The 16764-nt window shown below is 48.2% G+C and overlaps 1 protein-coding gene across 1 annotated transcript in view; it reads left to right on the plus strand.

The window, feature by feature from the left end:
• The window catches only part of GALNT14 (polypeptide N-acetylgalactosaminyltransferase 14), a 102120-nt gene that overhangs the window by 54732 nt on the left and 30624 nt on the right, over positions 1-16764 (plus strand). The window contains exons 3-4 of the mRNA XM_075445965.1: positions 6632-6730; positions 15487-15554. Coding sequence (XP_075302080.1) covers positions 6632-6730; positions 15487-15554 — 167 coding nt within the window. The remainder of the gene's footprint in view (positions 1-6631; positions 6731-15486; positions 15555-16764) is intronic.

The following is a 16764-nucleotide window of genomic DNA, read 5'->3' on the forward strand; positions in this document are numbered from 1 at the left end:
GAATGGTCAACATCAAAGCTCTTGGTGTTATGGGGGAAACCACAGAGCTTTCTCAGTAGATCTTTGTCGCAGACCCAACCCCAAGCAGAGGATGTGCAGGCAGCCTGCTTGCTGCTAGCAGCCATCCGCTGGCATGGCCCTGGGTGCCAGCCAGTGTACATGGTGCATGGTGGTGCTGGAGACGTGCAGCAGGGCAGACCATGGTCAGCCCTCCATTTGTGAGCCTCATCCTGATTGAGGCGGTGTAAAGCATGCACATGGAAGTAGGAGGAGATTCTGGCATATCTTGGGAAGACAAAGCAGGATTTTGAAGGTCTCTTAAAGCTAACTGACAAAATATTTTGAGGTAATGTGCAGGAAAGATGACTTGGGGAGAGCCAAGAAGAACCAAAGGTAGTGGCAGGAGTTGAATGTCATGAGGAAGGCCACTGACCCCTCCATGTGCTCCAGTGATGCAAATACTGAATTGTTGTATCCCATTTATAGTGTCATATGAGACTGATGCTTCTTGGATTTTCCATCTCTGGAGGGCGTGAAGGAATGATGTTTCGAAAGGTACTCTGTAGTCAGACACAAGTCACTGGCCTTAATGCATGGATAACTGAGAAATGCACAGATAATGGGGAAAAATGCCAGAGACCGTGTTACCCAGAGGTCAGCTGAGATGATGCACAGTTCTGTCCAGCAGTAAGCTCTATGAACTCTTTAGCTTCCATATGAGTTGATACATACATTGCTATATAGCTCTAAATTGCTACATGTCTGCGGTCCCTATTTTTAGAGTATTTTTGTGGAAGTTGCCTGTAATTTTTTCTCCAGCTCAAAGACAGGGTTTTGGCACAATGATTTCCCACTGTTTGGGGGCTATGCCACCCTGAGAGGTTGTCCTGAGAGGTATGACCAAGGTGCTCGCATGTCCTGCTGTGACTGCAGGCGTGTGGAGCCCAGGCATGTTCACTACTGGCCAGGGCAAGGCATCTGGGGCTCTAAACTCTTCCTTCTCACCGATGACTCTTTGCTTGCCTATGATGGGTGGCTTCCTCACTCTCTAGGGCAATAATTTTCATTTTCCTCTGAGGGAGTCACTTTTCACACCTGGTTGGTTGTGAAGACTCGCTCCAGTTTCCTCTAGGGTCCTGGAGGGAGGAACTGCAGTGACTACACCAAGAAAGCCCGGATGCAATAGCTAGGTGAAGCAGCTCAAACCAGAAAGGACTGAGACAGTTTTCATGATAAGAAAGAAAAATTATAAAAGAAAGATCTCCTTGTTTCTCTTTCCTGGACTGCCACCCATTTCCAGAAGCAGACTGTCTCCTGTCCCTTTGGTAAGATCCAGACCTGTTTTCACCATCTCTCGTCTTTCTCCTCTGCTTTCCTTGATGCTGTGTCTCTCCATCTGGGTGTGGGGTGACGGCAAGGTCCCTGGGATGTAGTCGTTGACTGGTGTGTAGCCTGAGCAAAGCTGTAGAGGCTTCTCCCAGGTGTGGATGAATTGGTCCAGCCCAAAGCCAGGCTGCAGCAGAGGCTTGCTCCGGTCCTGACTGGCTGAATCCCTTCAGAGGTGTGCATGAGGCTGGCAAGATCTCTTCTTCCAGCATGGGCGTGAGCTGAGAGCTTTGATGTTAATATTAACTCTTCCTCGAAGTTGCTGTGGAGATTTGTGTAATTTAGTTCACTTTTTCTGTGAGCTGAAAGGACTTTTTATGTTTTTCTTCTTTCTCCACCAAGTTCTTCTCTGCTCCTGGTGGAGCATCCAATTCTATAACATGCAGCTTATGGTAGTTGCACTGCTGTGACATGACTCTTGCACATGTCTTCACTCAAGAGAGCCATCAAGCTTGGAGAACTAGTTAGACTGAAGGAATGTCATCTGAAACCAAAAGTGCTTGTAGGTGTGTCCATCGGTGGTGGTGTGAACCCATACCGTTTCTGATGGCAGGTCTCTGTCTTCTGGGTCAATGTGAGAGGAAGAGGCCTGTGAATGCACAGTGTGGAGACAAACCCAAATACTCTTGGTTTAGATGTGTGGTGACGAGACGTGTTTCCAAGGAGAAGAGAGGAGCCAGGAGGGAGCTGAAAGGTGGTGTAGCTCTGTCTGATGCAGCTGGCTGTTCAACATAAATATGCAGAGTGTTTTGGAAGTGGTGAGCTGTGTTAAGGGAGAGTTTGGACTTCATGGAAAATGTTAAAAATTCAAAGCAGAACTGTTGGCAAGTGATGGCCATCAAAGCAGAAAAGAGGAGTGAGCAGAAGCCTGGCAGGGGAAGCTGGGGGAGCGGGATGAGGGTAATCATCTTTTGAAGGAAGTTAACAAGGCACAGGAGAGGATGAGCATGAGAGGTGGGTGACATGGTGCAGCTCTGTGGGCACGTGATGGCAGATGTCAAGGAGAAAACACACTCTGGATGAGCCCAGGAGTGGACCAGGAGGGGCTGAGGGACATGGTCCATCTCTGTTCATACCATTAGTCTTTACCATTGTGCTGCGTAGCAGTGTTTTCAAGGTGGGCTTTGGTTTGCTGAGGGGCACTATGAGTGAAGTCTGCCATTCTAATTGTGAAAAGGGTTGAAATGCCCTGGAAATGGGTGTGTGTTGCCCTATCAGGAGGACCTCTAGGGATGCAGGGGCAGCTGTGTGCAGAGGCCACCAGGGAGTGATACCCCAACACTCACCAGGAGCACAAGGATCGAAGCAACCCAAGAAAAAAGTCTTCAGAGTAAGGGACTTCAGAGGCCGGTGAGGAGCACTGGAATGTCCAAAGTTTGGGACTTTGTGGGAGGGCTTTGCAGTTCCTGGGACAAGTGCAGGGCTCTGTCTGTCTGCTCCCTGTCGCTGCAAATGGGTGTGCTGTAATTTACTCCTGAACTGTTGGTGGCATGTTGGGTACACGGAGATGAGATGTGCTGCTCCTGAAGGACGTACGGTGAGCCACCAGTCCAGGCTGGGATTTTTCAAGGGTGATTGCTAAGGTGTCTGCAGCTAGAATGCCCCTTTCATAACCTTCTTATTCTGAAATTATTTCAAAATTGAATGGCAACTAACCTTAAAACAGAGAAGTCAAACTTCATATCAAGTGAAAGTTTGACATCTGGGTTTGCAGGAGGAAATAATAATTGTTTCTCCAGCTGGATGCTCTCTCTGGGGTTTTTAGGGCAGGCCAGCCTAGCTTCTGTCTTCTCTTGGCCCCCCAGATGCTGTGAGCTGGTGAAGCAGCCCGTGTTGCAGGCAGTTCAGCCTGGCAGCTTTCCTGCTAGCACTTGCTGTGCTAACATTGCTCCCCGGTGCTGCTGCAAGGGTTCAAAGCATGAAACTTTAAGTTATTTCGACCAGTGAGTTTCAACACACTGCAAATATAAGCAATGCAGTTATTACTTTTTTTTTTCTAACTTTTTTTGGGGGGGGAACAATCTAAAAAAACCCCTCAAACTTTCATTGGTTTCCTGAAAATGTTGTGGGTGTTGCTTTGTTTTTTGTCTTGTTGGCAATTGGGTGACCTATGAAATACCAGAAGCAGCAGAAAACATTTATCCAGTGACAGCCTGAGGTAGCGCAGGCAGCTCTTAGTGGGTTTATTTTCATTGTTACAGCAATTTTAGGGCTGCGTGCTGCAATTTTCACTTGCAGTGAGGTATTAAATTGAAATTACCCCAGATGTAATTGTCACACAAAATAATTCTGGACATGCTGGATTTAATGCTTTTCCAAGCTGTGGTTTTTATTACCCAAGCAAGTGCCAAAAAACCACTTGTAGTCAACAACTTAAACTGAAATCTGCCTTCTGGGGAGCCAGGATGTTTAGCTGCGGTTACACTGGGGTGGAAGGGAAAAAAAAGATAAGGGACCAACAGGAGGAAAGTTTGGGAGGGCTCCTGGAAGAAGGGCCCGAGGGTAAAATCTTGGGCAAGGGCAGAGTCAGGGCCACACAGGGACCCCAGAGGAGCCCTGGCAGATGCAGCAGTTTAGCCTAACCCTTTTCAGGCTGTTTTTTGGGGTGGTGAGCCCCACTCGCGGTGCTGGTCACAGAGATGAAGTGAGGCTGGGGGTGCTGCCAGCTCCCTGCCAGGTCCCTGCCTGCTCTATGGTGGCAGTGCAGTCATCGGTCCCATCTCTGGGACTTGATGAGCCTCATTAGACAGAAGTCAGGGGTGAGTCGCAGAACCAGTGACCAAGCTCTGGAGGTGTTCGTATGTGACATTTCAGTGATTCCCATGTGCACGTCATCTAGTTAGGCTGATCTGGTGCATAGACATCTGGAGTTTTAAAAACAAATTGTTGTCATGCACGAGGAGCCTTCATGGCACCGCTGGCAGGCTCAGCCAGCGTGCAGTGTCTCCGGCACTCCCACTGGTGGGTGATACAGCGTACAGCCTCTGCGGCTTCATTTATTAGCTCCTTGACTACTGTAATAACATAAGTAAAGTATTGATGACTTTGTATTTTCCACCTTCTTTCATTCTTTTCCAGAAATAGCTTCCCTTGTTTGCTCCACAGAACCCCTCCCGATGCCATGCTGGGAGTGGGTGGAAGGACACGCATCTGTGAACAGTTAGGAGATAATGGTGTATAAATAGCACAGGGAGAGCAATCATCGTAGTCTGTCCCTGCAGCTCCACAAAGTAAGCAAGAGCTGAGCCTGAGCGCGACAAACCAGTCACCAAGCAGCAGCAGCAGCTTGTTTCTCATCATATCAGGTTAGGAAAGCTCAGTTGAAGTTTGTTACCGGACGATGCAAAGGGCCGCAGTGACCAGCTGAGCAGCTCAGGGTATGACCTGGTGCTGTTTGGTAATTCAGAAGCACTCTCCTTTTAGCATCACTGACATGTAACTTTGGTGAATGAGGGTGTTGTTGCACGGGGCAATGTCACTAAATTTTCTCCTGCCTGTGGAGTGGCCATGCAACTTTAGCGTCCTTTGAGGATGGACCTAGAATTAGAATTGGTTGAATAATGAATTTTGGGGTTGGTGACCATGCTGAAGGAACAGGATAGTAATGAGAAATTTGCTTTGGTCAAGTTGAGGCCGGATTTTGGAAAGGTTTTGATGAGAGGAGGCAGTAACCAATTTAGTGTGAGTTTAGAACTATTTTGTCGCACCCAAGATGTCTTTTTTTTTTTTTTTACTTGTCTTTGGAATGATTTCACCTCCTGCGTGCTCTTTTTTCCTTTTATTTAGATCACTTTGTAAATAATCAGAAATGCCATTTCAAAATGAAAAGGTGAAAAACCTCATTAAAAAGAATTATCTCAAGCATTTTGGCATTTCTGAGGTGCAACATGCAGTGCTGATAGCCTAAAACAGTAACATTTGGCTACTGTTACTTGCTTTCTCCTCCCCACCCTCACCTTATTTTTTCCATCTGTTTTTACTTTGCCTTGCAGGTACTGTGGTCTAGAGCTTTGGGGGAGCAAACTGATGGTTTGTTGGAAGAGTGGTTGCTCAGTTCTCTTTCCTGCTTCATTTAAGGAGAGTAGTGGTAGCATGTGGGCAGTGATGCCAGAGCAGGCGGGTGGTGCGTGGATGGGAAGGGGCATGATGGCTGTGATGAGGAGCTCCTCAGGCTGGGCACGGGGTGCCCTCCTGCCACTGGTGTGCCATCTGCAGGCCATCACGGGCTGACAGGGACCTGGAAAGAGCAGCACAGATGTAAGAGGTGTATCTGGATTTCCTGAGCTGGGAATATGTTGGCGTGGGTCTAGAAAAGCCACAAAATTCATCAGCTAAAGGTCAAAGTAATTACAGAGTCTACAATGTTTCCTCCTGGGAAGGAGGCAGCAGGGCCTGTGGTTGCAGTTGTGGGTTTTTACCTTCTGCAGGCTGGCTTGGAACGTGTTAAATCCCAATCTTCCCTGTAGTCAGGCGATGCCATTAAGGTAGAATGAATAAGGAAACAATCAATTTAGAAACAGGACTTGGCTTACCTTGCAGCCGGCTGGTGGAAATTGCTGTCTCGGGAGGTGGGAGTGAGGTGGCTCAGAGCTGGAGCTGCAGCGATGCTCTAACCTCTGCCGGTGCCACCAGCTGGGTGGGTGCGAGAGTGCTCAGTCCCCTGCCTCAAACGATGAAAGAAAAAAACCTCATCATGATAACCCAGTACTTCTGAAATGACACCAAAAGCCCCGTGAAGCTCACAATGCCACCAAGGCAGCGTAAGACTTGCAGCTGGCCTTCTGTAAGCACCTCACCCGTGCCTTACCTCTGGTGTGAAGGACCCCTTTCTGATCCCATTGTGGTAACATCAGCAAGGAGTATTATTGCTGAAGGTGGCATTGCCCTAACTAATAAAAAAAGGGAGAGCCTTTAATTTCCCACGGGCTGGTGGCACCAGGAAGGTGTGCCAGCTGGGAATAATGGCTAAAGAAAAGGCCTGCAAGCTGGGTGCCTCCCTTCTCATCCCTTCCTATTAATGACGGTTAAGCTCTTTTTGCTGCTTTAATCCTCAGTGACTTACTTGGCAGTTTCTGGACTCCTTCAGAAAGGAATCACTCAGAAAAACTCTTATTTGTAGTTTGGTTTTTTTTAATAGTGGCTGGAGGACCATCTACTGATGGACTCTGCTGCCTGCGTTAAGAAAGTGAGCTCCCACTTTGAATTCCAGCGCCTGAAGGGCCTTTTCCTGTTCCCCCCTCCCCAGGTGCACGACTTTGCGCTATCGCCAGGACCTCCCGCCGACCAGCGTCATCATCACCTTCCACAACGAGGCCAGGTCGACCCTGCTAAGAACGATTCGGAGGTAAGAGCTGCCAGTCTGCTGGGAATACTCCTATTGATAAACACTCTTAAAAAAGGGTGAGCGGGCTAGAGGTTTTTGTGAATAAAGGCAGAATCTGTTTGCACTTGCTGCAGCAAAGGGAGGGGACCTACCAGCTATGGTCTCAAATTATTACCAGGAGAAATTAGCGTGAAAGCTTGTCTCCGAGAAGTAGGTTTTACAGAGGGGTGCTGAGGAAAGTAAGTAGCTGTGCTCACTTTTCAGGGTCTAGCACGGGGCACTCTTGGGAGGGAGCTGCAGAAGATGAGACAGCATCTGGGATAAGAGGTTTTATATCCAGCTGGGTATCAGTGCTCAGCTGTATTTTGTCCCAGTTGTTTAGGGACAGCTATTATTCTGCAGATGTCTGCTCCAGTACTGCTGTTTGAGCTTCTGCGGTGCCCCACAGAGTGCCAGAAAGGCTTGCTAATTGAGAAGCCCTAATGGTATGCGTGCAGACTAGATTTTCAAGGATAGTTTCTGTACACCTCTGGATACGCGGTGGAGCACTCTGGGCACGTGGCCATTCCTTCATTTGTCGGTTTCTTCTTGGCTGTGTTTTCCTATAGTGGATAGACTAAAGGCTTCACTTTTTATCACAGGATTCTGAAATCAGCATTTAATCCCAGTGTGTGCCTTGAATCTGCAAGTCCTGTTGTAGGAAGATTTTGTGACATTTGAGAGGTCTGTCCCCAGGTCTCAGCTGGTGGGTTCCTCTGCAGTGAGCTTGGGTGTGCTCTGCTCTGTGCAGTAAGTGTTCTGCAGGTGTGTTTCATGCCTACATAGTGAATGTTTGCGCCCTGCTGCAAGCCTTGTCAGTTAAACCAACATCCCCAGGGACCACTTGCCATCATCAGTACTGGTCAGACTGGGGTTACTGGCTGGGGCGAGACTTCAGCTGTGCCTTGTTCACTGTCACATTTTCGCTGGGCTCTTTTCTGCAAACAGCATCCTTCCTCAGGTGAATGCGCCCATTGCCACAAGTGAGTTTGACAGTCCTGAAATTGAATTCCTGTTTTGCTTTATGGTTTCATGCCCAATCCCATCTCCTTCGCTTCACACTTAATAATCTATCACCGCTTTCTCTCTCTAGGGTGTGTGGATTTTGGGCGTCATAGCACTGACACTTTGTGCTGTGTACCAGCTCCTTGGTCCCGGACCTTCCCTTTTATCTTTACAGTGCCTTGCATGGGTTTATCATTCTCCAGAACCCATTGTAACAGAGATGGCAAAGCAAAGCCAAGTGAAGTCCTCTAGCCCCTGAGACAAAGGATGCTTAGAATAAGTAAAGTGCAGTAATGGGCTTTAATCTCATTTCTCCCCATAACTCACCACTTGACCGTCCTAGCAGGTACAATCATGAGTGATGTTGTCACAGGAGACCCATGATATGGCTGTTATGCCTGGATCTCCCATATCTGGCTTCATGATAGAACTGTTCATTGCAATGATGGCAAGGTTAGAAATACAGGTAGTTTGAATTTTTCCTTCTTCCTCTAGGATATTGTCCTCTGAAGTTTCTGATTTCTGGCTATAAAAAGACTTCCTTCCTTGTTCCTTATCTTTTCTTCTCTTGACTTAGTTGGCTTTACTGCCTTGCTTACCTGGTTGTGTGTGATTTCCACCACAGCTTTTCCCCCATACACTACTCCTCCCCACTCAGATGCCACAGTGATTCCAGTGCTTTTGTTTTGTCTGTGGGAAGATTTTCCCCAGCTCTGGGACCCTTTCTGAGCCCTCTTTTTTGTAGGCTGATCTCCAAATGCTGCTAGAGCCTCGTGGAGCATCCCACTGAGCTGCAGTGCAGAAGCAAGCCTGGGCAGTGAGGAACTGAGATGGCAGCATTGGATTTCCACCTCGCTTGTCTCTCTCTGGGCTGAGATCTTGAGCTCTCCTGAGCTGACCCTCCTTTTTCTGGTTCTCATGGTTTGGAGGTGGCCTCCTGACATCAGGGTTCACCGTTTTCCTCCTGGACGCAGTACTTAGAGGCTTGCTTTGATCCAGTTGGCTCTAGGGGTACCAGCTCTTGGTGGCAAGTTGTGCTGGTGATGTGGCTCCTGCTCTTCTCCACTCCAGCCATGATTGTGCATGTATTGGCATCTCCCTGCCAGTTTTTAGACACAGCTGAGAGCTCATATGCCTCTTCAGCCTCTGTAGGTTAATTTGCTGTGCCTTCTGACTGCTTTGTTTCCCCCCCTCCTCGTTTGGCAAATGCTTAGTTTAATTAGATCTTCCAGATAACTCCATCCCGTGATGGCTGTAACAACATGGATAGTTTTCCATGGCCAGTCAAAGCAAACTCTGTCCTCCTGACACTGCTTTGTGTCTTTTGGAGCAGTCTGTGACCAAGTGTCTCCAAGCACTTTGAGTGCAGCGGTGAGTAAAACGGGTATCTCTTCTACGCTGTTCTCACCAGTACATGTCCACAGTGTGCTCTTGGTATAACCCAGGTGACAGATGGACAGACTGAGGGGTGATTTGTCTTTGGACAAGATAGTGGAAGATTTTGGGTTATAGACCTGGTTTTCCGAGTTCCAACAAGTTGGATTTTCCAGCCCCATTGCAAAATGAAAGTTCTCAGTTAAACATCGTGGCAGGAGCAAGAAACAGGGACGTTGCTTGGCTTATCCAAAGCCATGGGTGACGGGGCACTGTCCCCGCAAATGGAGCACTTCCTACAAGACCCCATGTAAACACGGAGAAGTGACAGAGGGATATGCTGGTGAAGGCACCCTCTAGCAGGGGATGAAATCAGCAGTTGCAGAAGGGACCATGTACATGATAAGCAGGAGCGATTTTGCTATTCCTGCACTATTCCTAGGTGCTTGAGAGCTTTAATACTCACCGAATGCTGAGAGCTGTATTGCAGGCTCAGTGTGTTGCATGTGGCTTTTGGCGAGGATGTGAGTGCTCTGACCTGTGGAGCAGCAGCACCAACACATGGCCTCCACAGCAGCCCTCATGCAAATCATGTTGTGAGCATCTGGGATGGTTCATTTATGAAGAATTTGCGTTGTCAGAGCTACTGAGAAAAGCTAGTGGACTGTGTTGAATAATGAATTAATTCAAAAGTTTCATGATCCCTTCTCTGACCATTTGCCAGCTGGAAGAAAAGGGGGGGAGGGGAAAGAAAAGCTAAATTAATCGAATACCCAAATCTCTGCACATGATGTAGTCAGCATTTATAAATGCTTATCTAACTAGGCTTGTGAATATGTACAAGTGTCCAGGTAGTAGGGAATGGGTGTCATGAGAAAGGGAAACAGAAGAGGGGAGGAGAGGCTGGAGAGGAGGAGCTGGTGAACAGCAAAGTAGCTCTTGAGATTTTTTTTTTTTTTTTTTTACTGTGCAGACAGTGAAGAAACTACCATTGTGGTGTTGTTTCAGCCACTCACTTTTTGAATGACGTTGGGCAAGTTTCTTTTGCCACGCAGTTTGGTTTAATGTATTTCAAACTCCAAGGCTTGTTCAGTGCATTAAAGATGGTGAGAGTGTCCAGCATTACAGGAATGGGACCATGTGAGTAAACCCAAGGAGGGAAGGCAGAAGCATAAGAGAGAATAAGCAATACGGATCTATTCTTTCCTCTCTTTCCATCCTGTGCAAGCCTGGATTTAGGAAAGGAATCAAGCTCATTTCTCAGCTCTAGCTGCTCAGCTCTTCCAGAGTGAGGGCTTATGGATTCCCCTAAGGCCACAGCGGTCACTGGAGGAGAAGGAACAGCATGGCTGGCAAAGATGTGCTCCTCATCACCCGGGGCCGGGCTGGGTGCTGGGACTCTCGACAGTGATGGGTAATAGTGCCTCCCCATCATGTAATCCCGTGTAGTTAGGGTGATTTGCTCCATGCCTTGCTTATGAGAATATCATCCTCTTTCCTTCCCATCCCTCCTCTGCAGGCATTGGCACACTCGCATGCCAAGGTGCGGCCACCACTGGGTGGGTAGTCGTGCTTTTAGGTCTCGATGCAGTGTGGCATCCCCTGCCAAGGTCCACGGGGAGCAAGACTTGGTGTGTGCCCCATCCCTGGGAGCATCCTTGGGAGTGGTGGGGAGAGAAACGCTGCCTGCCCTGGAGTCAGGGCTGGGGGAGGCAGAGCTGCAGACAGCCTGGGGTAATGCCCTGCTCCCCAACAGTCAGACACCGTCATGCTGTGACTTTCTCCAGCAAGGCAGTTTTGGGAGCTTGATAGCCAGTCAGTGCTGGTGCAGGCTGGGCAGGAGAGGAGCGTAGGAGGCTGTCGTGCCAGCAACCTGCCAGGCAGAGGGTGAGAAAATCCCGTTTAATCTGCTGAGTGTTCTTTATTTATTCTTCAGACTTGCAGCTGCGAAGCTCAGAACAGGAATAAGGAAAGTTAGTTGTTTACCTCTCACTGACAAACCAAAACACATCCTTTAGCAAAAGTCCTGATGCAAGTGCTGTGAATACCACATCAATTATTTAGATCATGCCTTTCATTTTCTAATGCTTGCAAGTAAGAGGAGTGATGTCCCGGACAGCCAGCACCTCACACTTTCCCCTCGTGCCGCTACCTTGTCTGCATCCAGACACATATGAGGCAGAGAAACAACAAAGCCGCACGCCTCCTTCCTTAGGCAGCAGCGGCACCGTATAGAGTCTGTGCCATAACTGAAACGAGCCTGATTAAAGAAGCAAAAACAAGCCAGGTGTTGCGCAGAAACTGTATAATTAGCACTTTGTGCTGACTATTTTTTTATTTCTTTTTGGTTTTTTCTGCTTTTTGCTTAAATCCTATTACATGTCAGGGTGACTTTTGCACTGGAATTCATTTGGCGAGAAAATTGTTGGGTCCAATGCTTACCTCTGGGTAGGTGGAAAAGGGTCCCAACAAATTGTTGAGAAGGACAGAAGAAGGACCTTATGATGCAAATTGAAGTTCTCAATGGTTACATCTGCATAATGTCTGCTAAATCCATTGAAACAATGATAATTTCAGCATTAACTTTTCAAGGTACTTCAGCAGTGAATCTGGTCTTCTTGGGTTGAATAAGTGTAAGCGCTTTCTGGACTAGATGCAGGATTTTCATTTCAATGGTAACAGGTCTTTCAGTGATTTAAGGGACAAAGTGTTGTGATCTCTGCCTCAACAGAACTTAAAAGCTGTTTTGATTTGTTCAGATATGCCCATCACTGCAGTACATTTACCTCTGTTTGATTTCAGGGAAAAAAATCTATAAATAACAGAGGGACTTCAAAGCACTGTAATATTAATTATCTTCTGATTTTAACCGTATAAAAGGAAAAAAAGCCATGCACACACATAAACACAGAAAAGAACGTATAAAAAAGAAATCAAAGCTGAGCAAAGGCACAAGAAATAGAAAAGCTGTCTTTGAATTTTTAAAATTGCTTTCATAGTCTATCTTAAAAAAAAAATCCATGTAACGTTGAAAATGTGCAGGATTCAGTGCCTCTGTTTCCCATCCTCCCTGAGGAGCAATGCAGGAGGGGTGTTTATAATCCCCTATGTTTCCAGTGGCATGGGTGTGTTACCGTGTGATTAATAGAACCCAAGTAGAAAATGCATTGCAGACATGAATTTGGCTTTGCTGATAAGCCAGCGCGCTCGCGCTCCGCTGCATTGGGAAGTGCACTGTGGTCGCGGCGTTGCAGCCTTTGCTGCAGATCTCTTTGTGCCGGTACCAAGTGGCCCGTAGCTTAGCGGTGATTTTGGGGCTTGCAGGTGTCTGTGCACAGGTTCGCGAGAGCAATAATGAGCTCAAAGCCTGCTGAAATCAGTGGACGTCAGGTCCCTTAGAGCTGTGGCAGACCCAGCCTTTGGACCGCCCTCAGCAGGGCTTTGTTCACTTGGGATTTGGGAAAGTGTTTCACGGTGGCCAAGTCCCACAAGGGAATGATGGGAGAGGGCTGCGATGGTGCAGGTTGAGGATGCTTTTGGTGCTGGGCGATGCTGCATTACCCATGGTGGTACCTGTCATTAACCCAGTGGAAGGACGATGGTTTGTACAACTTGGGCAAGCATTGGAGTGGTCCTTCCCTCATCAGTCAGCATGCTGGCTCTTTCCCCCTTGCTCTGGGCAACCCTCTGCATCCCACAGGTGGCCATCGTTGGCATTTCGGGAGACGCCATCCCCGATTTATGGGGTAGCAAGCTGAGGCACACAGTTGACAGAAAATGGCTTGACCTGGGAGCAGCGGGAGCCTGCAGCTGAGCTGAGACTGGGCTGCACAGCTCCCCAGGGCCTTGAAAATGGTCCATGCTGGATTTTCTTCCATGAGGGGTGCCCTGGGGGCGGATTCCTCCAAGGCACTGAGTACCGCTTAGAGCCCAGGTCTGAGTCTGCTGCCCAGTGCAGCAGTTTCAATCACATTATTCTTGCTGGTGCTAGCAAAAAAGGGAACAGCCCCTTTGTGACCGCTCTCCTGTAGAGCTGAGCCCTGCATTGGACTTCTGGCAGCTGAATCTATAGGGGACGCTGGGCAGAGGCCGGCTTTGAATATTCAAGTTGCCCGCTGCTTCCCTCCCTCCCACTCTCGATGGGTTATTTATTTTGCTGGCTTTTTTACAAGTTTGCTTCTTTCCTGCAGGTTTCACCAAGTTAGGTTTCCAGGCAATCAGCGCTTGTTAAATATTCCACTGAGCATGATATTGCTCTCCTGTCTCTGTACTGATGCTCAGCTGTGGTAATTTGCTGAACTCAGCTCTCGCATATGGGGATTTTTTAAAAATAACAAACCTATTAATAATAATAATTAAAAAAGACTTGACAGGTGGGAACAGCACATCTAAATTGCTCTGTGTGCCCCAGCAGGAGGAGAGGCGTTCAGCCACTTTTTCTAATACTTTGTGCAGGCTGTGGGCGTTGGCGAGGCGGTGTTGTCTAACCCTGCTTGGTGCAAGCCTTAGTGATGCTGGGGTGGCCACAGCAACTCCTGGCTGTTAGGGCTCCCACCGTGACTGTTGCTTAGGGGACAGAGGCTTTCTCTTCCTCCCCACCCCAACCTTAACATGCAAAGCATCTGAAGTGGGGGGAAAATCATGGCTTTTGCCAAGATCCTGAAACTGGAGGAGGCAGGGATTGTGTTTCCAGGGAAAGTAATTCTTGGAAGTGATTTTTGAGGAGCTCCACAAGGGAGGTGCCAGCCTTACTCACTCTGGTCTGAGATAAAACCCCCTTTTTTTCAGGATTTCTGCTGGGGGGAAAAAAAAAAACAAAACAACCACACAAAACGTGGAGGGAGTATCCATTTCAAGCAACTGCCTTGAGATATCCTGTTCTTCTTCCAAAAAAATCTGGCTCAACTCTTCCTCTCTGGAGGGTTGTAATTCCAGCACCTGGTGGGGTGGGGGTACACCAGTGCAGGCAGCGGGCACCTGGCAACAGGCATAGGTACTCCAAGCCCTCCTGAGTGGGATGGGCTTGCGGTTTCTCATCAGGAAGGTTTCATCAGAGAAATGCAGCCCTTCAGCTGAATGTCCTCAGATATCGGGGCTGATACCGTGAGACCCCTCTGGGTTGCTGCCAGCTGGGCTGGTGGCTCCTGAGGAGCCAGATCCCCCAGAGATCCTGCCCTTCAGAGCCCTCTTGGCTAGGCTCTGGGCCAGCAATGTGGTTTTCTAGACTTCCATGCTTTTTGCTGGAGCTTTGGGAGCCTGAGAGACCGGGGAAACCTGTCAGCAAGGATCTGGAGGTATCGGGGGCTTCAAGGTTGTTTGCCTGCAGGGTGTCTGTCCTCTTATGTCAGCGGGAGGTTTGAAGGTTTTTTCTAACCCAGACCAGAAGGCAGAGTCAGGTGTGATATCTGGGAGAATTTTCAATCCTGTGTGAAAAAGGAACCACGCTCAGGGTGAAGGCAAAGAAGTTTAAATGCTGGAAAAGCCCCTACAACCCAACTGGCATTATCAAAGTCCAAATCTAGCACTTAGGTTTTTGGGATGCCTGGGGGTTTCTGCTTCAAGAAGTTATCCTTGACCCTTTGCTGGGGCAGGATTTTAAGCACATGTAATTCTGCCAACCTCTGAGTCATGCGAGAAAGGGGAAGAACAGGTCTAGACTTTTTAATAATAATAATAATAAAACCATTAGTGGCTTAATTAAGGGAAGATTGTAGCTTTCAGCCATGTTTGTCAGTGTCTGTCCACCTGGAGGAAACTGTGAACCACATCCTCCAGCCTTTCTCTCTCATTAAATAGGCGGGCTCCAACCCTGCTCTTATCCTCCTGGCAGTCTCTGAAACGCAATCAGCTCACGGATAAAAACAGGAGTTGTCCTGCCATGGCTGTGAGCTCTGTAAAGATGGGTTTGAGCTGGGTAATTTTCTCTGTGTTGGCCCTGCTGTCTGCGGACACCATATCATTAGCCCAGCGAGAGGTGGTGGGGTGACGGCAGCAGAGCTGTAAGCCCTGTTGGGAAACTTGGTGCAATACGCATGTTGCTGAGAAGCCTGTTTCTCCTGGCTTTACGTGCCGCTCTGCTTTTGCTCACAAAGGTGGAAAGGGTGAATCTCAGCTATTTCCCAGGATTTCCAGGTGCTCAGCTCTCAGATCAGGCTACAGAGAGCTGAAAGCCAGGAGCTGTAGGTTACTGGGGGGATGGTGGTGGTGGTTTCTGGGTCTTCTCTCGTATATCCTTTCTGCAAGTCCAAGCCTGGTCTTCTGTGCTTTGGCAAGGATCAATTCCTAGGCTTTTCCACACCATTTGCCAGGCTGTTGAGTTGGTCAAGCACTGTCATGGATTTTCTCTCTTCATTCTTTAGCGTGCTGAACCGCACCCCGGTGCACCTCGTCCGTGAAATCATACTAGTGGATGACTTCAGTGATGATCGTAAGTGACCCTTTTTATCTTAAAAGCGAGGGGCCAAACCGAAAGAGACTGTGAGAGGCTGGGTTTTACGCAGAGAAGGGGGAAGAGTTTGTCAAAGTGAAAGGGAACATAAAGCTCTGTAGGTGTGGAGAGCAAACCACGTTGTGCCAGCTTTGCATCGCTGCATGGAGAATTCAAATTTCAAATGATCAAACCTCTTCTTATGAAAATAATACAAGAAAAGCACATGGCAAATTATTTTTATACCTAATAGACATGAATCCAGTCCTTACCTGGCTGTATCCTGCCGCAACTGTGTTATGTTTGATCTGGCTTTCAGCTGTAGCCAGGAGCAATCCTGGGTTGACACCGCTGGAATTGCACAGGATAATGATAGTCTGGCCCTCCTAATGTATGCATATGTTCTGCATACGTTTACGTAGGTGGTCAGCAACTCCTGACTGATTTCTTTTTTCACCCTCTTTTTCACCAATGTAAAGAGGATTTCCTGCATGTGTTGCCGATTTCTGAGATGCACCGAAAACAGTGCTGTACACCACAGACAGCCCATGTCCTCCTGCCATTCTCTTCCAGTAATAGTGTGACTCAAGGGAAATCGATAGGTCCGATCTTCAGCAGAAGTTGATAGCTGGAGCCCTGGGGGCTCCCAGGGAACTACCCCAGCTAAGGACCTTGCCCAGTGAGATGGGCGAGTGGAAGATCCGGGTGCTGAGAGTAAGCGCTCAAAAGAACTCTCAGGCGTAAAAAGGATGATAAAGTACACCTAGGCTGCGTGGTCCATCGCACTTACATATCAAGGAGATGAGAAAAGTAGCCACTTACTGGGAAACGTGAAAACAAAGCCAGATAGGTTTTAAAAAAAATAGATCTATGCTTTTCTCTTGGATGTTATATATAGGCAATGCCTCAGTGAGCGTTAGGGACAGATTTCACACGAGACCCGCTTCTTGGTATCGATGCCTCGCTGGGGAGTTGCTGAAGCCAGGGGAAGGGTTTGCAGTGATTTTGGAGAGCTTTGGGGCCACTCCAGTGCACGGAGGGCAGGGCAGGCAAGCCTGGGGACCAGCAAAGTGGCTGCGACGGAGAAAAGGAGCAGGGGCAAGGACTCAAGCTGCCCTGGTGTACAACAGAGCAGGCGTTTTGAAGGGTGGAGGAAGTAAATGCCAGATATTTGGCTAAACAAAGTGCTTGCCTTCCTGAAAGGAGATAA

The sequence above is a fragment of the Opisthocomus hoazin genome, chromosome 2 (genome assembly GCF_030867145.1).
Source record: "Opisthocomus hoazin isolate bOpiHoa1 chromosome 2, bOpiHoa1.hap1, whole genome shotgun sequence".
In the NCBI taxonomy this organism is placed as follows: domain Eukaryota; kingdom Metazoa; phylum Chordata; class Aves; order Opisthocomiformes; family Opisthocomidae; genus Opisthocomus; species Opisthocomus hoazin.